We start from the raw sequence: 27,872 nt of genomic DNA, 5'->3' as shown, positions 1-27,872 counted from the left end.
CAGAAGCTTGTTCCTCAATTCTACATTCCACTTTACACTTTGGGACTCATGTTCTAATCTCAGAGTTTAAACCAATTTTGGCATGAATACCAAATTGAAGAAGGCCAAGGTGAGGCATGTACATCACTGCCAGCTGATCCAGATCCAGTAAAGGCTTTGTAATGTCTCACCCTACTCCTATCTTTCCCCCTTTCAGGTGGTTGACTTAGAGATCAAGAAAATGCAGCACATTTCCCTAGCAGGGGAATGGCAAGCGGCTAGGTACCGTTCGTAAATTTGCTACCACAATGCTGTTCCCCGAAATCAGAATAGACTGATTTTAGTGCTAAAATTTGGTTACCTAGGAGAGAGGCTGATTCACAGCTCTTATGATAATTTCCTTAGGTCACAACGAAAGAGCTCTGTCCCAAATCTTAATTCTGTTTTTCCAGTGTTTTTTTTAATGATATTTGCTAAGCTCATTCCATGTCCGAGGCACTGTACTAAGCTATGGGGTAAATACAAGCTAATTGGGTTGGTCGCAGTCCATGTCACACGTGGGGCTCACATCTTCATGCCCATTTTACACATGAGGTAACTGAAGCACAGAGAAGTGAAGTGATTTACCCAAGGTTACCCAACAGACAGGTGGCAGGGCTGGAATTAGAACCCAGATTTTTCTGACTCCCCGGTCTTGCTCTATCCACAAGGCCAGGCTGCTTCCCAGTTGGAGTAAGCAGAACAAAAGGCTACTTTTTACTTATATAAACCAGATGCATTAGATTCATGACAAAGCAGGAATGTCTACTGGAAGGGAGAAGAAGATGCTTAACAATTGAGCTGATATCGTGGAGAGGATTTTATGCGCCCAGAGGTTTCCTCAGCTGCACCTTTTCTGCACTCTGTTGATTTTTATCAGCGGTTGCTTAGGTATTTGTGAAGAAATTAGGGCAGGAGGAGAATTATTTACTTATTATCATGAGCTCAGGGCTCTGGGAACTTATTAATTGTGGTCTTCGTTAAGCACTATGTCAAGCATTATGCTAGGCCTTAAGAGAAAGTGACTACCAACTCTGTTATATCGCACTCTTCCGAGCACTTAGTATAGCGTTCTGCACACATAAGTGCTTGATAAAAAACATTGACAGGAGCAAGATAATATCAGACCCAGTCTCTGTCCCATGTGGGGCTCACAGTCTGAGTGAGAGGGAGAACAGGTATTTTAAACTCCGTTTTACAGATGTTGGAGCTGAGGTGCAGAGTAATCAAGTGACTTACCCAAGGTCACACAGATGGGAGTGGTGGTATTGGCACCCTGGTCCCCTGTCTCCCAGGCCTTTGGTATTTCAATGATTTAGTTTTCTACAACAGGAATTGGCCTTTTTTTCTGGTGGTTGGGTTGTTGTGGGGCAAATGGTACAAGTGCCTGGGCATAAGTGCTGGCTAGCTCTTGCGTGACAGTTGTGGTCTGCTTGGAAGTGTCATTTTTCCCATGGCTCCCAGGTTCCATGCTCTTGACACCCCCACTTTTCAGAACCCACAGATAATTCTGCCACCAAGAAGAGCTATGGGAAGGTAGGGAAGAGTGACGAGGGTCCTGGACATGTTGCTGGATCAGCACATGGGGTCTCTGAACCTGTGGACGGGACCAAAGAAGGGACCAGACCAGACTTGGATTCCTCTATGTTCCATTGTGCATTTCTCGGTTTGCCGCGCTGGACCTCTGGGCTTGGCAAGGGAGTCAGCAGAGTTCATAGGGGGGATAATTTGCACACATGGTATGTTTGTGAGTGTATGGTGGTCCTTAGGTTCCTCGAACTATGAGTCTCAGGAACCCAGAGAGCTATCTCAGGAACCCCAAGAGCTTGACCTGTCTCTGCTAACAGCATCCCCACCCTCGCCCCAAATCTCGTAGCCACATTCCATGGTTGAGGGTCAGTTGAGCAAAGCCTACGATTTTGGGGCCTTTATGAGATTCTTCCTGGGTGTGTGCAGGGATGCAGTGGTATTTAAGGCAGTAAAAATCACATGGAACCTCAGAGTAGAGAGGGTAGTCACAATTTCTGCCATCCATCTCTCTCAGAAGAGTGCTAGACAGAAAGGCCTTCCAGTTAAGGGAATGACTGAACTCCTGGACTTTAATACTGTGGATCTTGGGACAGGAGGGAGTTATTGGAATTCCGATCCAGAGAATAAGAGCACCAAGAGATAACTTGTGGTCCTGATGAGAGCAAAAGCATGATAGTGGGACCTTGGAGCCTGATTCCAAAGATGTCTCCAGGGACGTCGGAGAAAAATAACAAGAATCCTATTAGATTGTAAGCTCCTTGAGGGCAGGAATGGAGTCTACTATTTCTACCATACTCTCCCTGATACTTAGTGGAGCGCTTTGCACCCAGGAGGCACTTAGTAAAAATACTATTGTTAGTTGTGTGCATAAACTGGCACGTTATGCATATAGATTGTAGGGTTACACTGATAACTACAGTTAACTGACATAGAATGTAGATCAGTTTGCTATGTATTACTTTTTTTCTCTCAAGACTGTCTTTTTAAGTGTGAGAGCTTTGAAATTAGGACAGAAAAGAGATTTATCCGTGTGCTCCGAAGTAGGGTTCTCTCTAGTCAGTGATTACCATTGGTTGTCACAAGGGGGCAGTCTTTCCCAGAGCAAATATATGACAAATATTGTGTATGAGTTTGTAGTTTTGTTGTGGATCTTTTCTGGAGAATTTTGTGTTGAATCCAGCTCTCTGTAAAATCGAGCTTCCAGGAAATTAAAGTAGTATTTTATGGCTAGTAATAATACTAATGGTCTCTGTTAAGGACAACAGTAAACAGAGTCAGGCTTAGTGTTTCTCTAGGGCTATTCTTTGACATTCAGAAGTTCTCAGAGTTGAAATTCAAGATAGAAACTTCTCATCCTTCAGCTTTCGTTCTGCCTCATAATGTATGAACCTTTCAAAAGAAGAGATGCGGTGAATAGATAGTAATCATTTGTAAGTACCTTCCCCCCCCCCAAAGTGCTATATAATCCCTCTGAAGCAGTTCAGCCTTGGTTTTTTCTGTCGTCCAGTTGAGGCACCTAGCCCTACAGTAATTTTTTCAATATTATTCTGCCAGATAAGTGTTAGATTATTAGAGCTCTTAAGAGCCAAATGTTCAGGTTGTTTCTTGATACAATGACTCTTCCAACTCAAGTAATGTAAAGTTACGCTTTAGGTCTTACCACATTCCGAGGAAAGCGACATTTCCAAGTACTCTCACCTGACCCATTTTTTTGACATAGAGAAATGGGAGTCTTGGAAAGGTATTTGTTGTGCAAAAACTCTGTTGAACTGGTGGCAAAGGAGACAATAGGAATTTGGGATTATTCATTGCTCTCTTCACTGGAGCCCACTTTCTGCAAACCAACTCCTTTTGGCTCCCAAAAGATAAGGAGAAAATTTGTTAGCCAACCAAAAATGTATTCAGTATTGCACAAATATACCTAGCAGTTAATACAGATGGTAACTTCTGAGGTGCTAAAGTGCTGTCTTTACAGTTCTTATAAAAAGCATTTTTGCTAAGTGCTTTGAGAGAGCTGGCAACAGATTTTTAAATTAACCTAAAACAGTAAAGTACTAGCCTTTTTATTTCATCAAGTTCACTGGTAATTAATTGATCACTAGTCTGCTATGGCATTAGTTACTGTGAAATTTCAGGAGTAAACGATTTATTTGGCAGTTGCCTTTGGTAACAGGACAGTTTTTTAAAATAGTATTGCAGGCTCAGAATTTTCCTTTCCAGAGTTATATTTGGGCATCTAGTTTAAGATTCCTGTCACTGAGAGGAAGATTAACAGTTTCTAACACTTCCCCACATTAAGTTACCATTTTAAAATCATACATCTTCATTATCTCAAAAAGCAGTGCAAGAAATTAAATGAAAGAAAAAGCAAGTAGGGATGGTATATGGCGAATTTCTATTGGAAACAGAAGGATGTAAGATGGTTTCATTTCTAAAGCTAGCTCCAGGCTCTTTCACTTACATCAGATCGGTGAGGGGCATCAACTTGCCGCTAGCTGCCTGGCCATCCATTTGTGTCTTCCCTCAAAACCCCCACCCATTGGAGACTGGGATGGTTCGAATTAGCTACTCACATCCGCGGTGATTTTAGGTATTCGGACACTCCAACGCTTAGAACAGTGCTTAGCACATAGTAAGCGCTTAGTAATTACCATCATTATTATTATTATTAGGTTGCTCTAAAAGGAAGTGGAGTAGTTTCAGGACACCCTCAAGGAAGTGGAAGGTCGTCTGTCTCAGTCCATCCATAGAACTGAGTGTAGGTTTATTGTTTTATAAATTGCTTTGTGGAGTTTGGTTTTCATTTTAATCTTAGCTGTCTATATTTATCAAATCTCCTTAATAACCTTTTGGTCTAAAATTACATTTCATAAAATTATAATTGACAGCCATTCCCCTTCTAGACTGTCAGCTTGTTGCGGGCAGGAAACATGTCTGCTAACTCTGTTGAATTGCACTCTCCCAAGTGCTGAATACAGTGCTCTGCACATGGTAAGCCTCAATAAATATCGTTAATTGATTAAGGGTGACAGTTTTTTTTTTTCTTTTCGGTTTGATGAAATACAACAGCTTTCTTGTTTGAGTTGTCTTTTGAAGGGGGCATTATGATCAATCGAATATCGTATTCATTCATTCAATATCAAATTCATGGCTGTTTGGAAAGTCTAGATTTGAGCTTTGTAGGGATAGGTGAAGCATTATGATAACTGCTAAGTAGGAGGGAGAACAGGTAACGAATCCCCATTTTACAGAGGAGAAAACTGAGGCACATGAAGTGACTTGCCCTAGGTCACACAGCAGGCAAGTGTCAGAGCTGGGATTAGAATCCAGGTATTCTGACTCCCAGGTCCATGCTCTTTCCATGCTTTTTCTTTATGTTTCTCTCTGCTTAGTATAGTGCCAAGTGGTTAATCCAGGGCTCTGCACACAGTAAGCCCTCAGTAAATACCATTGATTGATTAGATGAATAATTTGGTTTTCTTAGAGGACAACCTTTCATCTTGAACTTTTCAAACTGACAGCTGAATCACAAACATTAGAAATTCTACCTGATATCAATTCTTCCTTAGTTTAGCTATATCTTTAGTCAAATCTGGAGAAACGTCAGGCAATTTTTAGAAATGGAAATTCTGCTATCTGGGAAATTTCTGTCTTGCTTTTGATTATTGGGATTTCTTAAGGAAACAGGAGTCATTAGTCAGCATTAATGGATAATAAATTGCTAAATTAAGCATATGAGTACCGCTGTCTTGTTCTTATTTTCTATAATGGAATGATTATGGCGGCAAAACAAAAATTGATTTGCTTGCTTAGAACTATGCAGATAAATTGCATAAAATAAAGTTTAGAAGTGTTTTCACAGTAAGAATTGATCCCCTGCTATTTCTACATTTATTTCCCCCCCCCTTTGGTTTCCCTTTGGTGTTGTAAGTGGGCAGAGAGCTCCTTCACCTTCCCAACAAACTCTTCCTGAAACTTTCTAGAAGATTTTCTAAGTGCTATAGTGCAAATTATGATTTGCCAGAAATTTTTCACTATTAGTATGCCTCAAATCACATTGAGGAGCAGTGTGGCCTAATGGAAAGAGCTTGGGCCTGGGAATCAGAGGACCGGGTTCTAGTCCTTTCTCCGCTACCTGTCTGTTGTGTGACCTTGGACAAGTCACTTAGTGACTTCATAAATTACAAATTAAATGTGACTCAGTTACCTCATCTGTGAAATGGGGATTAAAGCAGTGATCTCATGTGGGACATGGGCTGTGCCCAACCCGATTATCTCATTTCCACCCCAGCACTTAGTACAGTACCTGACACATAGTAAGCGTTTTTAAAATACTGTTAAAAAAAGAGAAAGTGATCTAACTCAGCCTTACAGCTAAAAATCAAGAGGCGGGGCAAATAGGTCAGTCTGTATCTGGGTTTGAGTGGCCTTCACCAACCTGGTTCCCCCTTTTACCTCTTTTCATTTACATTTGGGTAAAGGAGAAATTTACTCAATGAAAAGTGGGCAGACAGTTGTCCTGTGCTTAGAAATTCCAGCGTGGGAATTAATAGCACATAGTGGCTGTTCCCCACCGAGAAGGTGTCCTGGGCTTCTGTCTTGTCCTAACTGTACCTGCCTGGACTTTGACAAACTTCATGCTCCCTCTCTCTTGCCATTATCAACAAGCTGCTGTTACCATAGACTTTCACTTTATTCTTAAGAAGATATAATCAGCAGTGGCCATAACCTAGGTGGGAGTTATTTTTATTTCTCTTGTCTCGCAGTGGGTATAATTGCTCTCTCCTAATATTGAACTTGGATGCGTTCTTCTACTTTTGTTTCCCCAACGTGAAGAGTGAACAGAAGTAGTAGTTTTTATTAAGAGCACATTAGGGGCTAAATTCTGGGATAAGCTGCTGCAGTAAATATATCAGGCGATCACACACGGTCCTTTCTGTAGAAAGATGGAGACTTAATGAAGGGAAAGATAAGAACAACCGTAAGTTACAAGTTAAATGAGCCAAGATAGCAGTTGTAAGGATAAGTAAATAATTGGAGTGGTATCCTCCAGCTCCATACTTTTCCAGTCGGTATTCTCTAGTTCTGCTTCTCTTCTTCCTCTCAGTATTCTTAAATGGCTAAAGGAATGCTTCAGGCAGACTCTGGTTGAACAGTGCAGGACCACTGTTGTACAGAGCCCCAATAAGATCAGAACCCCTGAATCCTTGGGGTCACCCCCAGTCCTGGCCAGCTACACCACTTCCATCCTGACTGTGGGTGGCAGGAACGATGTGGACGATCCGCACCTGGGACTGTCCCCTAAGCCTTGGGGTCCAGTTCTTATATCCTCCATGGTTCCTTGCATTGTCTGCTCATCCCCCTTTTAATCCTTATTGGAGCATTATTTGCAAATGAATTTTCCCTGTGAAGTAGTGACTGTCAATGATTTCTGTTGGTTTGGGTTTTTATTTTGGTATTTTTATTTATGATCTAAAAATTATTTTGCTGAGTGTTGGAATGACTCTGTGAGTTGTGAATATATATGGGAGTGCATCCGTGCATGTACCTCATCATTGCTTATTTTGTTGCTCTTGTGACTACCAGATTTTCTGAAGCTTGGGGTAAAAGTGACTTCAGCTCATGATATCCAGCATTTTGGAGTCTATTAGTAGTTTCTCTTGGGGGATTATGGAGGTTGGACTGTAAGCTTATGTTTGAATCACATAGATCTTTGCTTTCTAATTTAGAAAAGAAAAAGTACTGTAAATTGAGTGCGCTTTTTAATGAGATAAAGTACATAAGCATCAGAGCCAGCTATGTTCTATCAGCCAGTTTACCCTGTAATTTTTCTGGTTTGTAGCTAGTGTTCTTACTGCTTAATAGGAATACTGCAGGGTCATTTCTTAGCAACTCTGCTTTCCCCAGAAAATTCGGATATGATTACAACTTGTAATCCATTTGTCACACAAATGGAGATAGCAGAAATTATGAGCAGCAAAGAGAAGGGATTTGCATGGTACTGGCTTTTTCTGGTCCTATTTCACAGACTTTTGAGGATTAAATTTATCTCTCTCACCCTGTGTCCTAGATGACTGAGGAGCTTGTCTTTTTTAATGAGAATCACAGACCTCAATTTTTATGTAACAGTTGGATTTGTGCTGTTTTCTATAACATTTTATTGTCTCAACATATTTCATTATTCCTTCAGAAGAGTATTTTTTAAATTGTCAAAGCTCTATGGCTTCTCCGGCTAATGAAATGCAGTTTGTGTGATGTTGACAACTGATTACAATAAGATTTATTTTCAGACCTCGAGTAATACCAACTACTTACTTTTGTTTTCACTTGATAGTACTCTACCAGAGTTGCGGTGTTTACCTGAAGCGAACTCATAGCTATTCAAGGGATTTCCTTGTTACGTAATATTCTGGAGTAAGGTTTTTTTCTTTAAATCCTAACTGGAAAACTTTGTGTAATAGTAACTGATTTCAGTGTTTAGGTGAGTCTTTTTAGGCCATTTCAAATCATTTGAGCAGCAAGTCTTTCTTCAAGTTGTTCCATGGCTCCTATTTGGAAGGATGATTTGGAAAGCAGAGGGTTTAGGGTCTGCTATGCTGCTGCCAATTTGAACTCAGTAAATAAATGAATTTTTATTTATTTATTTTAATCCAATGTAGTGTATATGGTTACTTTATTCTATTACTTTATTCTATACTACACGATATATTAGACTATATCAGAATTACAGTACCTTAGTCGCTCTTTCCTCCAGAGGTATTTTAAAATAAACCTACACCCAGAGGTGAAAATGTGACCCTGGGACAAAGCATACGTGTGTCTGCCCCAATAATTGTTTGGCTATTCTATCAGACTTTTTCAAGTCAAAATTAGTGGCAGTTAAATCATCAAGTGAACTTTGAAAAATTCCATGAGATTCAGTGCATGGATTAAATCTATCGGTTGGCCTAGTTGCATAAATTTCACTTCAAGCAAAATCATGTGAATTTGCATCCAACAGTCTCAAGCAAAATATTAGTGAACAGGAGTTTCAGTTCTATTTCAAATTATTATTTTCATGCATAAAGTACCTCATTTTAAAAAATGTCTTTTTGTAACAGTGTCTTCGAATGTTGTTAGTAAAACTTGTTTCCATTTGGGGGCAGTGTTTATTGCAGTTTATTATATGTTGGAAAAGCAGTGACTGCAATAAAATAAATAGAAGAAAGCCAATAACGTAATTTGAACCATTTCAAGAGAGTAAAAAAAAAGAATGTTCCTGTGGAAACAGACTCTATAATAAGGCTAGGACTGACAAGAGCTTAGATAATACAGTTTGGGAATTACATTTTTTCCATCAGCATTATTACCTAATTGAACATTTATTTATTTACAACCTGCGTTCTAGGTGCTGTAAGCGGCGTCCCTGCATAGTGAGTTTATAGTCTAAATATGACCTCTATTGCTATTTGCAGTCTGGAAAACCTTTTAAAAAATGTATTTTTACATTGTTGCCTTTGGGATTTTTCAAAATGATTCCATGTCCTCGCATTGTCAAATTTTATTTTGGGGGAATATCTAATGAATTTTTAAAATTCAAACTTAATGGTAGGAATTCAGCTGAATATTTTGTTGGCACTTTTAAAGGAAAAAACGAAAAAAAAACCACTACTTTAACTTGGACTTACTCCTTTGTAGGCATGATATATTTGAGACCGCCAGTCTTGGGCTGAGTTTTTCAGCCACACACACCTATAAACTTCATCGGAAGCGGCATCAACCTCAAATATGAAGGCCAACCTATAAACTTGGCCGAGGCCAGGATGACTTGTGTGCTTTAAAACTGATGAGCTATCGAATTATGCCACAAAAGCCATAACTGGGGTTGATTTGAATAGCCTGGCTTTTGGCCGCACTCTGTCATTTTAATTTTCTAAGAAACTGACCTTTTTAATCAACTTTCTTTCGCTAGATTTACACTTTCTTTTGCTAGATTTACTCTGAACAAGCCTAAATTTTGTAGTTGTAGGTTGAGCCTTGGAAATAAGTTTCCATAAAAATGAAGCGCCCCTTTGCCAAAGAACCTTGGATTTATATAGTAGCTTTTCTTCTGGAACATTCAGGTAGAAGAGACCTGCAGTACACAACAGCAAAGTTGACAGCTGAATTGTCTTCAAGTTATAATGGAAAAGTTAACAATAAAGGCATTTATCAAGTAGGCATAAAATGGTGGTTCCAGTTCTCTGGTGTTATGCCCAATGAGTTCATGTGTATTGTAAGTTTATCATAAAGCTTTGTCTATTCCTAGTAACTTGCATGACATTCTTCAGTTGCTCATTAGTTGATCAAAACACATATTTTTTAATATTTTCTCTTTTAAAATATGCTGGGATAGGGTTTTGTGAAAGCATTTTTTGTTTTTTTGACCTCAGATTCTGTGTAGAACAATTAAATGAAATATAATTGTCTTTCATTCAGCTAACCAAGGTACTTGGGACTGAAGTTAGCATCGCTCTTTCCATCAAGGTCATTGTACTTGAGAGAAAAGCAAACCTGTTGGATCGGTCCTAGAAGACAAATTAATGTATGCTGGCTACTCTTTTTGCTGATTGTTGAAACGTGGATTGCTTGCTCATTTCTTTGTACGAGGATGAGAATTCCAGTTATCCACACCACTGAGTGATTTTGCTACCCCTAAGGAATAAGCTTTAAAATGCAGTTTCCAATTAATGTTCCACATTCTGGACCACAGGAGCCTTTAGTTTCCAATGCAGTCTTCTTAAGTACATATAAAAATTCATATATAAAAATTCAAGGCTGATGTGACCCTGTAGGACTCTCCCAAGAGCTTAGTACAGTGCTCTGCACATAGTAAGCGCTATCTAAATATCGATGATTGATACTAGGTTATGCCTTCTCTGTTTTGGGGACTATTCTGTGAGGTGAGTATAATAGATAGCAATCCCAGTTTTTGTTGATTTTTTTTAAATGGTATCTTTTAAGCGCTATATACCAGGCACTGTACTAAGCACTGGGTAGATACTAATCAAGTTGGACAGAGCCCATGCCTCCTGTGGAGCTCACGGTCTTAATTTCCATTTTACAGATGAGGGAACTGAAGCACAGAGAAGTTAAGTGACTTGCCAGCGATCACAGAGCACACCAGTGGAGGAGCCAGGGTTAGAACCCAGGTCCTCGGACTCCCGGCCCGTGTTCTATCCACTAGGCTCTTGCTGCAGTTTTATCCCAAAACAATGAAACTCTGTCTCCCTTAATCTTGAATGTTTTTGCAAGGGTTTGTAAGTGGCAGATTGTCCTCTTTGGAAAGGTTCCAGTCCTGGCTCCCAGGCTTCTGTACCTGCTCCCCCATAAAAGGCAATAAATCTCTTTGTGGTCTAAGTGCCCAAGTGAAAAGTATTTATAAGTGCTTACAGTGTGCTGTGCACTGGTGTCTGTAACCCTGAAAGATTCATTTTTGGCCCTAGTCTTAAAGTAGTAATCCTAAGAGAATAAATGACTTGAGCTCCGTAAGGGCCAAAGACAACCAAGTTTTTCACCTCAACTGTTGGCTAGCTGACCTAATTATAGCCCCAGGGGGCTTCAGGGCTGGGGATGAATCAGATGCTGCAAGGGCAAAATAATACCACTAGCTAACTCACCACTGGCTTTCAGCTTAAAATGAGTTGAGTGGAGTTACTGCTCATGGCTCAGAACACGTTTCAGCTTCACTACAATTCCATCATCATCTTCATCTTTCAAATTCTAGGCTTAAATATTATCAGATAATGTATGTAAGATACCAGAGGATTTTTGTGGATCTCTCAATTTCGCGTGTGTCATGGTGATGTTATTGGAATCAAATTGTTTTAAACTAATATGTTTCTGGGAGTAGCTATTATTTACTTTCATAATTACACTGGTCTGTAATAATAAAGGGTACACCATCTTCATGAGTGTCTTACAGCTTTAGTTCATATAATGTGTACAAAAAGGATTCAGATCGTATTGAATTGAGGTATGCGTTAAGATTGCTTTTTTGATTCTGATTATAGCCATAACCAAGTATTATGTTCTGCCTTAAAGGCCTTTTTCTCTCTGCTTTTGAGGGAACGGAGTAACCATTAGGATTTGTGGGGGTTTGACTATTTGAAACTATCCATTACTAATAAAACTTTCACCTACCCTAAATAAACTACCCTCATCATCTGAACATAAATTAAATTGGCTTCGTTCTGTTTAATTGCAAAATGCCCACAGGCTATAACAGGAAACGTCAAAGGTGAACCAGTCTGGTTTCTTGTCATCTTTACTGTCATTTTGGACCCGTGAATGCGCAAACACAGCATAGGTGTCTTTCAAGGACATACTCTACTCAAGCACTTTTGGAGGTGCAAAAAATTACTCGCCGAGAAGAAATCAGACTGTACTCAGTTGAATGAGTCTGGTCTCAACAGCTTAGTTGTAGCTTGTTACATTTGGCCAGTTTCATGCTACCTGGATTTGTTTTGTTTACTGTGATTAAACTGTCGTTGGAGCCATCATAGATTGCATGAAAAGGGATGAAAATGAACTCTAGTGAATAAATACAGGACTCATATTCATTCCCAGAATCGTCTCCATATGCTATCCTCTAGATCTGAGAAAATGTAGAAAGTTTCAGCTTATCAAATACCATTAGACTGGCGGCGCAAGAATGCAGGCTAGCAAATCTTTGTAGAAAAAAACAGTTTTTATTGGAATATTTATACTCTTGTTAAACACAGTCCTTTAAAGCGTCTGTTTTCTTTTCACTTACAGCTCAGATCGACTGATAGAAGAGACGATAAGGTAGGACTAAATGTATTTGTTACTTTTAATGGGATCACTGCCAGTGAATATATTGTTTCTGAATTATATGAAGTATGTTTAAATTTAACTGAATGTCAAAGATGATTTTTAGGAACTTTTTCATTTGGTCATCGTGTGTGAATATGTGATCAACCAGTTAGAATTTCCCAATTCCTTTAGACCTGTATTCGTTTACATTTTGCCTTTCTAATGTTTAAGATAACATGGGCCTCATTTCATAGAGTGGGGAATTTCACTAGCCAAATACTTAGTAGTTCCTATTCTTTGGTAATCTTAAATATAAGCCATTGGAATCTGAGTCCTTTCATTTAGTATCATGGTTATCTGTGCGTATTTACTTCACAATATGGCATTATTTAGCACTAGTAAAGCATAGCTTTTCTCCTTCAGAACAAATCCATACCTGCTACTACTAGTTTTGGTCCCTTTAAGTCCACCTCATTCATTCATTCAACAGTATTTATTGAGCACTTACTATGTGCAGAGCACTGTACTAAGCGCTTGGAATGTACAATTCGGCCACAGATAGAGAAATTACTGACAGTTACTTCAGCGTTTGTAGGCTTTCCCTGGTTTGGGAATAAGAAATCTAGCTTATTTTGTCAATTGGTTAATGCCGTAATTTGTACCATATTTGCAAGTCTCTGGATTCTGTTTGAGCATTTCCTGAAGGCCTATTAGAGTATATATAATATTCATGCCTCCCCTTTATATTTCAACATCCCCTAATGGCCTGTATATTATATTAATTAGAGAGCTCTCAGCTCCACCAAATGTAGAGATGCTCTTTCTCAGGGTTAGAAAATCTTCCCGACTACGCTGATATTTGGTAGTCCTAAATATTTATCACGAGAGGCCATTTCTCTTCTATTGCTTTTCTTTGGGTAGTCGGGCTTAACAAAATTCAAATTCATTCCAAGCCGGATCAGGAATGCTAATGTTCATATATTTGGGGCCGATAGTAATGGATGCTAATGCTCATTCTGATTTTAGGGAATTTGCCTGGTTGGAAAAGTATCCAATTATATAGAATTCTGTCTACTTTCTGGTAATATAAATTTCTTTCTCTCCCTCTAGACTATAAATTCTTTCTGGACAGGGAACGTGTCAGTCAGCTCTTTGTTGTGCTCTCCCAAGTGCTTAGTATAGTGCACTGCACTCAGTAAGCACTCAGTAAATGTGACTGATTGATAATATAAGACCTATGAAACTGTAGAGAAGAAATTGAGTGTGATAGTTGATGTCCTCTGGGTGACTGTGCTATGCAACTATACGTCTTGGATATCAGTGCTCTCCAGCCTTCAAGGATTACATCTCCTTTTTCCCAGGGTTTGGGGATGATTTTGGAAACTACAGGTGTGTTGCTAATTTAGGCAACATTATCAACCCAATTCAGAAATGTCCAGAAGCCTTTTTTAGTAATGGTAATTGATAAGCGCTTACTAAGTGCCAGGCCCTGAACAAAGTGCTGGGGTAGGTAGAAGCTAATCAGTTTGGAGACAGACCATGTCCCACTTGGGGCTCACAGTTTCCATCCCCATTTTATAGATGAGGTCACTGAGGCACAGTGAAGTGACTTGCCCAAAGGCATACAGGAGACAAATGGCAGAGTCGGGAATAGAACCCAGGTCCTTCTGACTCCCAGGTCCATGTTCTGTCCATTAGGCCATGCTGCTTCTCATTTTTGAGTAGTGATCCAAGGAAATAATTTGCTGTGTCTCCAGGGATTCCTGCTGTTGTAAGGTCCACCTCCCAGAAACCCTTACTTTTTGCCACTTCTACCAAAAGTTAAATTCTGAACAACTTTGTAGTTTTTTCAGGTGCCCACACTCCTCTCACTCAGCCAAGGACGAGGCACACGGGCCAGGTGATTAGAAGAGGTTCACAGTAAGAATTCTCTGATGCACCTGGTTGCCTTCCAAATCAAGGGATGTCTCTTGGCTGCTGAGTACAGCACTTTTTAAATGTACAAATTTTACGGAAGGAAAAAGACGTCAATCTGTCAAAGGATTGTTGTTGGAAGGAAGTATATGAAGTCACCTAATGTGCCTCTCTTTGCCCCCGCTTCCCCCCCATCCCCCCCATCTTCAGGTAGGACTACTTTTGAGTCATCTCAGATTGATGATTCGCTATCCTGCTTTTAAAGACCTCCAGGGTCTTGTGCAACCAGACTCCTTTAGTAAACCCTACAGTGTCAGGAAGTGTAGGTTAAATCTCTTGTGTCATTCAAACCCATGTCGTCTAGCTCCGGGAACACTGATCGAAATCTGTAGCGGAAATTAAGGTGGGGGGAAAAAGCTAATTTTTTTCACCGAAGTGCTTGACTGAGATTATCGTCATCATTTATCAAGGTCCTCTGATCTGAGCAGATGGAATTTTAAAATGAATGGTAGTAAACACAATGGGCTCCATTTTCCCCTTGCAGCACAGCTTTGCTAGGTTCCTCCGAAATTGGGGAGAGGAGAAAAGATAGGAAAAAGAAATAAGCATTCTCTTTCCAGAAAGGAAAAGGCTAAATTGTGATTCCCCTGGAGTCAGTGGATTATTTTGTGTAACAAAATGTAAAAAAATGGTTTGGAAGAGGGAGTATGTTATGAACTCTTCCAAGTGTGCAGATGACACTAAACTTTTGTCTAATGAAGTATCAAGGAGCTGGGGTCAAATCATTTCCCTCCAAGCCTCCCGTTGTCACAGTCGGAGATAAAACACTGGACTGAACCAGTAATGGCAATGCCTTAAGATTTTAAAAGCCTCTGAATTCTCCCTTTAACCTCTTCAGCCCAAAGAACATCCTCCCCAGGGTTTCAAGAGCCAGACTCCCTCAGCTAGGAGGAGATGTGATTCAAATCCCTTATCCTTTCACAGTGTGTTCTGCCAATATTCAAATGTTTTTTATATTAGAGGAGCAAATAATTGACTTTGTCTTTGCTTTTTCCACGTTATCATAGGTATTAATTTTAATATTTTTCATGTTTAAAACCTTAATAAAATGTAAATTTACTTCGCTTTATGATGGCTAATAACCTTCAGAATTATTGCTCCAAGGTAAAGCCGTCTGTGCTGCTAAATTACAGTTAGATTATTCTATCCATTGTTAGTTGTAAAGCCTTTTCTTGCCTCTGATTTTTTTTAATGAATCAGTATGTCTCAGTAAATGCGATTATGTGCGCCTACACGATATGCTAGTATTATTAGTGTGTTAGAGGAACAGTGTGAGCTAGGGGACTGAGGTGGGAGAGTTGAGATTGAGGTACAGTTAGGAAGTTGGTTTGGGAGGAATGAAGAGAATTGAGGAATCGTGGACAAAGAGAGCAAGGAGGTAAGGTGGGGCCACCTGGAGGGGTCTTTTGAAGCCTAGGGTGAGGAGTTTTGGAAATGAGGCAGAGAAAGTCAGTGGATCATTTTGAGGAGGGAGATATAGACCAGTCTTCAAGAAGATGATCCATGCAACATCACGCAGAATAGACTGAACCAGGGAGGGGCTGGAGGCCGGTGGAGGAGCGAGGAAACTAATGCAGTAGTCTGGCAGCGGGATCACCAGACCTCGTACCGGGGTGGCTACAGTCGGGGTAGAATGGATCTGAGAAATGAGACATTTAACAAACTAAAAACAGACTAGCCAAAAACAACTCACAGGCAGAGACAAAGAGCATTTTATAAACTAAACCAAAATGTGTTAAGCCCTGTCTATAGGTACTTGATTGGGTGTAAATATATATATAAATATCCTCAATGTATAAAATTCGGTCATGTCACATATAGCAACTCAGTAGAACTTCCTAACTTTGTCAGTACCAAGCTGGGTTGGGCCCCTTCGTTCAGGGTCAGATTCATGTGAGTTTGGCTTTCTGGGCTTTTTAAGGTGAGCCCAAGTAACGTCAGTTTTTGTAACTGTAATTTATGATTGCCAAATGATACCTAAAACTGTTGCACAAAATTGGAAAGGAAACTATTTTTCTTTTGGTATTGCTTCTCCACCTTCCAAGTTAGCTTCAGTGAGTGAGAGTAGTTACAAAACATAATGTTTTTTGGGAAAAGAGTTGGTAGTTTGGAAGGGTGATTTAAGCTCACTGTCCTGTACACTTAATTTAAATTTTCAAGCTGCTACCTTGCAAGAAAACCGATTTTAGCTTATGTTATATAATTGTAGTCATAAAATGAAACGATTGACTGAGTTTGGTTCATGTAGCAGGAAAAATGAAAGAAGTTACAGTAAACACATAAATGATTTATTCTTTTTTAAAAGCATCTCTCACTAGGCATAGCTTATATTTTACCTCTGCATTGTTGACCCTTGAAGTAACAATGGAGATTTTACTTGGCTTACCTCCAGCTGATTGAGAGGGAGAAAAACATGTCTACATAGATTTTAGTTGGTACTGAAAGTCATGTGTATTCCACTAGAGTGCGGTGAATAATATAATTCTCCAAGGAAAAAGAATATCAATTTTCCACATTGCCTTATGACTATATTTTGTATTCTTCGGGTAGCCATCTCTTAGGTGGGGTTGTTCCCATTTTGCACACTGGGAAAATAGAGGGAAAGCAAAATTCAGTATATGACCGTAGAGTGCTAAGAAATAAAACTCTGTTTTTTTTTCAATGCCCTCTTAATTCACATTACCCACCCCCAAAAAGAATGAAACAGATTTCCATTTTATAATTGCATCACATTTTTCTAAGCAAAATGAATTACACATCCAGCCCTATTGTTTGATGATTTCCTGTCTGAAACATCTTCTCTACAGTATCAGTGTGGTGGAATTACTGAGATTATTGTTGTGGTACCATCTCACTTCTTGAGCCCTTTCCATTTGGGTCTGGGGCTGATTCAGACCATTTTGGGCTCTAATCTTTACATATGACTCCCTTGTTCAGCTTCTAGAACCCTTGTCCTTCACTTCTCGCATTCAGAGCAATTAGAAAATGGCACCCCAAGTGAGTCTGTGTTTGCCCCTCTCACAACCTTCTTGCTGATGAAGGGAGAGGACCTGGCTTGTACCTGTGGTTATTTTTTTAATTGATCCATAAAGGGAATTGGGGCTGGGGTCCAAGAGCACTCAAAAGTTTTGGGGGGGCTTAGTGAATGGCCTGCAACCACATTGCTGACCTTGGCTGGAATGTCTGGCTTTTTGTATATCCAGGCTGTGCCCAATTTCAGACAATCCAAATATCTCATGCGATTGAGAGACCGAACTGTAATTTGTAAACTGGAAATAGTCTGTGCAAGGGGGATCGCTGGGCCGACAGGTATTAAATAATTTGCCCAAGGCCAGTAGGCTTTATATGTTATTTCTTCATATGCTAGTAATTCCTTTTTAACTGAAGCCCAATGAAACCTGTAAATTTTGCATAAAGTTTTGTCTGTCCTGTCTCTTTGGACTCAGTACTGAAGCATAAATCTAGGTCCAGTCCCTCCTAAAGCAACCTTTTATTTCTTCAAAGCTTGATTCTTTAGGAATTATCATTGTTATCAAATTGTCCAGAGCTGGAAATATCTTAGTGACTTGTAGTTAAATGATACCATGGCCAATTGCTGTGGAAAAAAACAGCATAACATGGCTCAACAACCTTCTCGGAGGCGAAGCACAGCTTGGGTGATTTAAGTGTTTCATCAAGAAAAAAATGCGTGCTGTGTAATTATAGAAATGCACTTTTGTCATCCGCGGTTGGAGAACAGCAGATTCAGCATCAAAATACAGGCTCGCCTCCTTTCTGCTGCCCTTTTCCTGCTCCCACAGGAAGAGACTTCCAAATACTGACCCTGTTTCAGAGTTCTGAAAATGTAAAAGAGGTGACAACTCTGGGGACAAACGGAATAATTTTATTTTGGCCCCATCTGTATCATCAGAAACAAATATCTGGAGCACTGTACTAAATGCTAGAGAAGTTGCAGTGAAGGAGCAAGGCATGATCTTTCCCTTCGAGAAACCAATATTCTCAAGGGTCAGCAAATGCTAGGAAAGTCTCAACAACTGTCACCAATGAAGGAACAAGGAAAAGAACCTAAAAGCCTAGGTAGGAAGCGTTCAATGTTTCTGTGTCCTCTTGTGGCCCCTCTGTGACTCCATCTAGGTGTCTGAGAATATGATTTAATAGCATGAAGCATCACTCCCAGCAGGAAACAAGACTTCTCAATAGTGAGGCTGGGGGAGTTAGTCAACTTCAGGGGTTCTTCAACTGCCTGGATCTTCTGATCGTGGACCCTGGGCTGTGGGGGTTCTGCCAACTCCCTGTTGATATTCTTTTAGTAGCCGGTGCCTGCTTCAAAAATATCTTAGAAGGTTTTATGGTATAGATAAAGTTCATGCTGAAGGCCTGCTGTTGGTCCAACGGAAAGAGCACCGCTCTGGGAATCAGAGTTTTGGGTCCCAGTGGGGAAGGTTCCGGACCAAAGAACAACTTATCCCCTGCTGCAAGGTAGATGGCCCGGTGAGACTCCTGAAAAATAGCTAACATGAGCAGCATAAGAATGCAGCAGTTATAAAAACAAACCTCCCACCAGCTCATGGCATTTTGGCACAGCATCAGCACTGTGCTTTGGGCACTTCAGCCCCAAGCGGATCCGGCATGTGAAAAAGAAAAAGCACCACCAAAAAAGCCCTTGTGTGTTTCTTACTGTTCTGCATAGGGCCTGCCTATTTACTTGGTGCACCCACTGCCTCAGTGGAAACGTGACTTTCGTGTGAGTTTTTACGCGAAAACTCACTTTGCCAGCCATTAGGACTGTAAGCAGTTTCTCTGCACAGGGTCTCAGTCCTTGAGGTCTTAAGACTAAAGTTTGTCCATCATTCCCAATCTTTCAAATCAACATGTTTTGTTGGCTGATACGACTTTTCTTAATTTCCAGTGTAAAAAGGATTAGTAGGAAGTTGTGTCCTTTCGTGCACAAGATGCGAAAAGAAAGCAGATGTGAAACAAAGCAGGACAATCATTAAAGATTAGTAGAGAAAAGGGTGTCAGGAAGTAAAAGGGTTGGAAGTAGTGTTTTGTTTCAGCCCATTCATCACTTTCTCAAGGTAACGTGGCATGCCTTGGTTTTTTCAATTTGATTTTCATTTTTAACGTTGGAGCAAGATGTATGACAGTAATCTGATTACCTTGTTTCCCCCCCCTTTCCAGCATTGCTATGGCGACGAAAGAAAACATGACTTCACAGAGAGGGATGCTGAAATCAATACAGAGCAAAATGAACACTTTGGCCAGTATCCTTTGTGAAAATTTGAAATTTGGGCTGTTTTTATAATCTGTACTCATTTGTGATTTCACGTGTGCTTCTGGAGTGGAGTTGATCAGCAGTCATGTAATACAAATGTAGATTGTACTCCTGAGTGAGATATCAAGCAGTGTGGCTCAGTGGAAAGAGCACGGGCTTGGGTGTCAGAGGTCATGGGTTCGAATTCCGCTCTGCCACTTGTCAGCTGTGTGACTGTGGGCAAGTCACTCCACTTCTCTGGGCTTCAGTTACTTCACCTGTAAAATGAGGATTAAGACTGTGAGCCTCATGTGGGACAGTCTGATTACCCTGTATCTACCCCAGCGCTTAGAACAGTGCTCTGCACATAGTAAGTGCTTAACAAATACCAAAGATATCGTGCTCTTCAGGCACAGATATTAAAGAAAGTTTGCACTGATAAGGATTTAGATTTATAATATTGTAGTAACAATTCAAAAATGTAATTTTGAAAGTCATGCTTTTTTGTTTTGTTGGAAAATGTTGGGGGCAGGATTTTAGCCGGGGAAGGCAGTCAATGTCTTTGAGGTAAAATGGGGTAATAAGCTCAGAAGTTTGAGCTTTAACTTTTTTTTTTTTGAAATGATATTTTTCAAGTGCTTCCTCTGTAACAGACACAGTAGTAAGTGCCGAGGTTGATACGAGCTAATCAGGTTAGACACAGTCCATATCCCACATGGGGCTCACAGTTTTAATCCCCATTTTAAAAATGAGGGAATGGAGGCACCCAGAAATGAAGTGACTTGCCTATGGTTCCTCAGCAGACAAGTGACAGAGCTGGAATTAAAACCCAGGTCCTTTTGATTCCCAGGCTCCCGCTTTGTCCATTAGGACCGCCCTGCCTCTCTTTTAATTCAGCTAAATTTTGTGTTCCTTGATATCCCAATCTAGTCAGGGCTAAAAGTTTTAAGAGACTCGCATCTTGGGCAGTGAGAGGGAGTTGCCAGTGTCCCCAGTGTCTGGGTAGCAAGAGAGATGCTCATGGATAGCGTTGTGTTCTCTCTTCTGGGCCACTGGAGGACCATTTACTGCATTATTGCAGCACAGGGAGAAAGAGAGTGCAATGTTTTCGAGAGCTCTGGATCCCTTAGTGCCTCTGTCACTCTTAATTTAACATTTTTCTCTATCATCGTGCTATTCCTCTATCCTCTGAGGTAAAAGGGTATTTGGAAGGTGGCTAATTTTTTGCAAACTCATGAAGTACTTTCTTTGCCAGCGTTGGCAGTTTGGAGGATATTAGTTCGTTTGAAAACATCCTGAAATTATGCAGCTTCACAACCCATTAGTTTCATTAGATTGTTTTTGGTGACCTGCGAGAAGAAAAACTCTTCAGTAATTGTTAGTGTTAAAAGATTTTTAGACCTTAAAGCGAAAGCTTTAAAATTTTAAGTTTATTTCACATCCGTTTAAAAAAAAAATTAAATGGAGAAAGCACCAGAAGCTGGATATTTTGAAAAGTGCTTCTGGCTGTTTGCTCAGTAAATAGCCATTTGGTATCAGCTAGTTGGCCATGATTAGTTGGTCATGAGAAGCAGCGTGGCTCAGTGGAAAGAGCTCGGGCTTGGGAGCCAGAGGTCACGGGTTCTAATCCCCGCTGCTTGTCAGCTGTGTGACCTTGGGTAAGTCGCTTCACTTCTCTGGGCCTCAGTTCTCTCATCTGTAAAATGGGGATTAAGACTGTGAGCCCCACTTGGGACAACCTGATCACTTTGTATTACCCCCCACCCCCAGCACTTAGAACAGTGCTTTGCACAGAGTAAGCACTTAACAAATACCATTATTATTATTGTGATTATGATTAGCGTATAAAAATTCCTTCCCCATCACCCCATCTGCCGTTTCACGTTCTGTTTTGATTATTCTTATATATGTACTCCCATTTCAGCTATAGTTTAAATATGACCGCTAGGGAATCGAAGATCCTGTTTTTACAGCCACGTGCTTTGCATGGCTTACATAGAATTGGTCTGAATTCAGATTTTGTTCTCCACCCTGATCACTATTCTGAATGCCCAATGAAGTAGAATTAGAATGCCGTCTTTGATTTATCTGCATTCTCTGGGTAGTTCTGAACTTAGATTAATATTTGTCTCACAAGGATTTATTCTCCAATAAATCTAATCGTTATTGCAGTAGGATTTGCACCCCTCCCTCAGCCTCACCTGGTAGCACTTAGGTACATATCCTCCATGTATTTATTTATGTTAATGTCTGTCCCCACCTCTAGACTGTAAGCTTGTTGTGGGCAGGGCCCGTTTCTTCCAACTATGTTGTTTTGTGTTCCCCCAGACTCTTTAATACAGTGCTCTGTGACACAGTGAGTGCTCAAATACAATTGACTGACTTATTAATAAGTGTGATTCTGTGGCTTCGACCTTAACGGATTCTTCCCACAGATCGCTTTCCTGCCGTGAACAGCCTGATCCAAAGGATCAACCTGCGGAAACGGCGAGATTCTCTGATCCTGGGTGGTGTCATTGGCATCTGCACCATCCTACTGCTGCTATATGCTTTCCATTGATGGAGATTCTCTAGGGACTTTTGACAACCTCTGCTTCCTCACCCTGATCCCCGTTAAGGAGAAGGGAGAAGTTGGACAGACCTGTGACAGCTGGATCAGCATGATGCCATTAAAAGGGCAGCCTCGATGACACCGGTCTGGGTTTGAGCTGAAGCTGCGGTATTTTTTCTCTGTCATCCTTTCCCCAGCACATGCCCTCCCTCTCTTCCCCTTCCATCTTGCACTCCCAAAAAGGGTTTCAGATCCTTATGTCTCATCATAAGGTAAGTCAGAGTACTGGGGGGAGGGGAAAAACACTTCTGTGCTCCATGATGGTAATCAAGTCTTTGTGTCCATTGTTCATGAAGACAGTGACCCACATTTGTACCCTAGTCCTTTCAGCCCTCCAAACAGTATGTTGTAGCTTTAAGCCATCAGATTGGTTTGTGACCCAACACAGCTTCTGTCACTTTTTTAAACTCAAAGGTGAGTCGACACAACGCCGTTTCTTCAAAGTTTGTGCTGTAAAAAATGTCACAGACTTTTCTCCTACATAAAGATGATGAATTCAGTTTTGCACAGAGATTAACTTGAGTGGTGGAGTCTGTTTTTTTTTCTCCTAGCTTTGCAAGGACATGGTGAAATTCTCGCCATCCTACTTTGGTATGAGAGTCGAAGATACGAAAGGGAGTCTTCCCAAAAATAGGGACCAAACCCTGCGGCTGCCAGATTCCTTCTGACAACAGCCTTTTGAGCACACATGTTCTGGTTAGTCAGTTGACCTTGAAAAGTTTTCAGACAATAAGATACAATTGTCTTAAACATATTCAAAGTATTTTTTTCTAATTGGGTTACTACTGTTCCTAAGCAGGTTGGGCACAAAACTGAATTGGAAAATAGGAAAGTTAAGTGGGTTATAAAACACCAAATTGTGTTTCCAAATATCCACAACTGTTGCGCATAAACTTTAGAGTAGGAAGTGAAGTAAGGGAGTGGTCGAGGACAAAAATTCAGTTTTATAGCATATCTGAAGTATGTAATATGTGAAATTATACTCCAGTCACTAAGATATTGCAGTTATTTGTTATCAGAAAATTCTTGCTTAAAGGGTAACTGATCTGGTGAGTTGCTGACAACTTCCCAAATGTGTTACTACTGAGAATATAGTCAGTTCTCTAAAACGTGAAGGCTGTGCTCTTGGGAAGACTCGCATTTTAGGGCACCCGCCTCAGCTGACTCGGTGCACAACCTTTCCTACCATCGCACTGCATTTTGCCCAGGCCGACCCAGGTGATCTCACAAAAGTTCCCTAATTCCCCATTGGCTGTCTGGCCAGAATGTGCAGTGGAAACACCCAATTGTGAAAGAACTGAGCATACCGTTCACAATAAGTTACAGAATGTCCTTCCATCTACACCTGTAATTATCTATATCACTTGCGAATTTTAAAACTAGCCACCGGGGTTCTTTTCAACCCTTGCATAAAGCTCCTGACTGCTACTGATTCCATCTTGGTAAATATAGCAGCCATGCAGAGTTTGGGGCACCTCTCCTGTTTTTCTGTTCCTCTTTTATGCTTTGGGAAAGAAAAAACTCCTCTAAACTGTTGTGGATTACTGCTTAGTTGGTAGTCCCCTAACTTAGGGAATGAAGGAAGGCTACATGGGGTTTCTCTAACCACAGCAACAGCTTGAATTATATTGTTCCTTCAGTCTTATTAGAATAATATAACCCTAGTGAAATCCATAAACCTCTGATTATGGTTTTTTCATGGATGGAAAATATTTGATATTAATTTTTTTTAATTATGGGATTTTTTTTTTTTTAAGTATGGGCTGATCATTTCTTGATTGGGTGATGCCCTTAACTTGATGAAAATGAGTTTTCCCAATCTAAATCTCAAAGGATCAGGGAAGTAAGTTCCTTAATTAAATTCTCTCTGTTGGGAGATTGAAAGTCCTCTCCCCTGACATTTATTATCTTTGATTTTTCAAAGGGCTTTGATTGGTGGTTGTGCCCCGGCTAGAATTCATAGAGCTTTCATTTGCTATGTAGTTGACATTTGTAAGAATCTGCAGTCTAGCAAATAAAGTTATTTATTTAATACTATAACCAGGCTTTTTACTGGTCTTGATTTTTTGGTGCATTCCATTAAATCTGAAAGCAGAATCAAACACTAGTGTAGAAGAAATTTTAGCTTCTTGCAAATATGTAAAGAAATTAATTTTTGATGGCACAGGACCCCTTATTTTGGAGGTCATGCTATGAAGGAATAGGATTGTGTTTGGTGTCTTTCTTTGTAAAAAAAAAAATAAATAAAATGAGGCACGTGGTCTCTTTTCAGGATCTTGTAATAAGAGTTTGGTGATGGTGGCTTTACAGGATGGCTAACTTTTATATGTTCATGCTTGGGTTGAGAGCTGGGTCCTTACTGAAGGGTTTGATTTTCTTAAAAGGTTGCCCATCCTAAAGACCTAAGTAACAGTATGGCTATATGCCCAGAACTGTTGCCTATCTAAGGCTGAATGGCCACAACCGGGATACACTTGTTTTGTTTCCTTTAGTGTAAACTTCAGTGCCATAGTTTAAACATGGGTTTCCATTTGTAAAAGGAACCCTTATACAGTACTTTTGGAAAGAGAAAAATACATAGCTAAGGGGTTTTATTTGGGTCTATAAAATCAATTTCTTTAAATTTTATTTGCTCTTACACCTTCCTACAAATGATCTTTTTTCTAATCATTTTCTGATTTCGGATCACTTTTCCTCATCCTTTTTCCTGAGTCTGTTACACGCAACCCACTTCCAGGAATGGATGGGGCAGAGACCAACTGAGGTTTCTGTTTGTAGTCTTGCTAATTAACTAATCAGTGGATTGCTGAAATGTTGGTTACTTTTGCAAAGTCTTTGGCCACTTTTGAAGTGTCTTTTCACCCCAGAGAAGGGACATTCATTGGAATGTATGACAGATTTCTCCTTTGTAAAAATCATTATGTCCTTAACCAAACACTCAGTACTAAGATTCCTCTAAGACACTGAAGTCAAGTTCTCCTTGACTTGGAGAGGTATGAGATTCCAAAAAGAGGGATTTCTGTATTTAATTTATTGATACATTTGTAAACTTATTTATTAGCAGTGACTGGTTCTCTCCCATTCAGTCCAGAGATTTTGTGTCCTCAGGGTTTTTCTAGCCAGAAGTTTTTTGTCCCCCTTTATGAATATCACAGATCATTCCCAGCAAAGCAACAATGATTGCACACTGTTATAATGACAGAATTGTATTTTCTGCCATTTTTTTGTTCTCCTTGCCCAGTCGATAAGTGTATTTATAAATTTGGAATAAATTTGGAAATTACTTATTTTCATGGAAAACTTTGCCTTGATATCTAGAGTTAAGAGGTTTCAGCCAGTAGGCTGTGGCTCCACTTTTGTATCATCCTGGAAGATGACTTGCCCATATCTGAATTATAGTATTGCAACATTTTTGGACCAGCTGGCGAATTTAGGAGTGTCACCTTGCCTGGATTAGGCAGTTTGCCCTGCAGTACAGAGCAGCCCGTGATTGTTCCTCTCTGTTTCTAGACTGTTACTGTGATGGAGTTTTCCGCTTAAAAATGAGGGGACGATCCATCCAAATCCCCCTCCCTTTCTCTGTTACTACATCCAGATGATATTCACCAATTTCAGTGTAGGTGTTAGATGTTAACATGTATCTTTGTAAAGCGTTTGTGGGGTGGAGGAGGAATCCAGGTTGAGATCTCTGGAACTCTGATATAGCACTGGAAAGGCCTATAAATGGGGCATTTTCAGGGTGGGTATTTTAAAAATCAGTGATTGGTCTCTAGAGAATTAAGGAACTGTGGGCTTCATTTCTATACCCAACTCTCCAGGCCACAGAGTAGTCGTTTTGTTTTTCAGGGAGAAAATTTCCAGGTAGGTCATTGGCTGACTTAGAGCTTTCCCACAGTAATCTATCTACTGCTTGTTGTTCAGTAGTCACATTGAAATGCTTGTTGACTCTGGCAGATTTAGCACTTTGAACTTTGTGGCTAGTTTAACCAATGAATTAGTTGATTTATATTCATAAAACTGTAGTAATTTTTATTCCAACCACAATTTGTGCATAAAACTGCTGCTTGTATTACCCCTGAATTGAAAGGACATACCGACTATCTTTGCCTAAAAGAAAATGAGTCTTGATTTCTTTTAAGGGAACATCAATGTTATGGAATCTCTCTGGGGAAGAGAATCTAAGGAGCATGTGTGCTTCAGGAATGTGCGTTGAATGGAAAATTGGGACATAGCTGAGCCATATCTTTAGATCTTTGACAATTTTCTTTTGTACCCTACATCTCATCCCAGAATAAGGGTATTTACAATCATTTTAAGGACAGACAGGGCCAAAGGAATCGGTTCTAATCATACTTCATCTGGTAGAAGACTTTTCCTCGTGAAACCTGCCAATACACAACCCCTGTCTAATCTTTTCCAATTGCACTTTCTAGGTTTTTACTTTTTGCTTTTAAATGTCGAAACCCATTTTATTGTACTTGTAATTTTTTGTTCTCACCTAATGTGCATTTTCCGTCTGTATAGAAAAGCTTTGTTATGTAATTTAATAATAAATTAGAATTCTATATAGTTGTGCTGGTATTTATTTCAAAGTAGTGCGGTTGCGTTCAAAAATGGGATCACTTTTTCGGTGTGATCGAGTGACTTGAGATTGATACATCACGGGACTTTTGGTAACCCACATAAAGGTGGCCCTCTGGTTTGGAACCATAGTTCTGTGGCGTACTTTTTTTGCAACATCAGTCAATCAGTGACTGTACATTGGAAATGGAGGTGAGTTTAGATTTTATCTCTTGTGGAAATGCTGAAGCAGCCTAGGAAATAAGTATCAAATATTTACCAGCCCTCATCTTTTCTTCTTGCTGGCATAAGTTGTTCCCCTTGGTCAGTAGGCAAGTTGCTGTTTCCCCAAACTGAAAGAACCTCTGGATCTCCTGGAATTTAGCTGCTGGCATGAAAATCCCACTTGTATTTGTTCTGACCTCCCGTTTTGTAAAGGCAAGGCTCTGTTCAGACATGCTATTGCACAATTCCACAACTGTCTGAAAAATGAGTTCACATGTCCTTAAGCGTAATGATTTCTCATTGAAGTTAGAGATATTTCCATTTTTTTCTTTAGTTTTTCTAATACAGGCTTTAAAAGTAGACAAACTACTTTCTCACAGTTGTTCTAGAGTCCCATTGGAGTAGCGAAATACGTGCCCCGAGAAATATTAACCTATTGCTTCAACTAATCTGAATAAGCTTCCCTCTTTCTGTACAAAGTTAAGAACTGTTCAGCTTGCAAGTCTTTTTGTCCTGACTGTATTTAAGGGAAGGAAAAACACGTTCCTTTGCGTGGAAGAATATGCAAACCATATTTATTTAGGTGTCATCACCACCTAAAAGTTATATTTATTTAAAAAGTAATATTTACACTTATCATTGGCACTTGGAGATTCTCTGTGTGGCTGGTCTTGAGGACCATAATTTTCTCTTGTGGGAGATTTCTGTGAGCTAGCGCTCGCTTCTGTTGGTGCTCTCTCTTGGATCTCGGGGTGCCAGGAGAAGAAAGGAGAGTCCTGGAAGGTGATTAAGCTGGTAGGGTGGCTCCTCAAGGGCTCTCCAGACCATCTGCTGCCTTTCTGCGCCTCTCCAGATCTCCATACAGTCTCACCAACCTGGAAGTGAACCTCAAGTCGCACTGGAGTA

General features: G+C 40.1%; 1 protein-coding gene across 4 annotated transcripts in view; it reads left to right on the top strand.

The window, feature by feature from the left end:
- Positions 1 to 26,748, top strand: part of GOSR1 (golgi SNAP receptor complex member 1) — a 42,554-nt gene extending 15,806 nt beyond the window's left edge. For all 4 annotated transcript variants that reach the window (XM_029082049.2, XM_029082048.2, XM_007672557.4 and 1 more), the window contains exons 7-9: positions 12,325 to 12,354; positions 19,498 to 19,580; positions 22,006 to 26,748. In XM_029082049.2, coding sequence (XP_028937882.1) covers positions 12,325 to 12,354; positions 19,498 to 19,580; positions 22,006 to 22,130 — 238 coding nt within the window. In that variant the 3' untranslated portion in view covers positions 22,131 to 26,748. The remainder of the gene's footprint in view (positions 1 to 12,324; positions 12,355 to 19,497; positions 19,581 to 22,005) is intronic.
- Positions 26,749 to 27,872: the final 1,124 nt, after the last annotated feature.

The sequence above is a fragment of the Ornithorhynchus anatinus genome, chromosome 17 (genome assembly GCF_004115215.2).
Source record: "Ornithorhynchus anatinus isolate Pmale09 chromosome 17, mOrnAna1.pri.v4, whole genome shotgun sequence".
Classification (NCBI taxonomy): Eukaryota; Metazoa; Chordata; class Mammalia; order Monotremata; family Ornithorhynchidae; genus Ornithorhynchus; species Ornithorhynchus anatinus.
The sequence above is the reverse complement of the archived record's forward strand: the minus strand, read 5'-3'. Positions and strand labels throughout refer to the sequence as shown.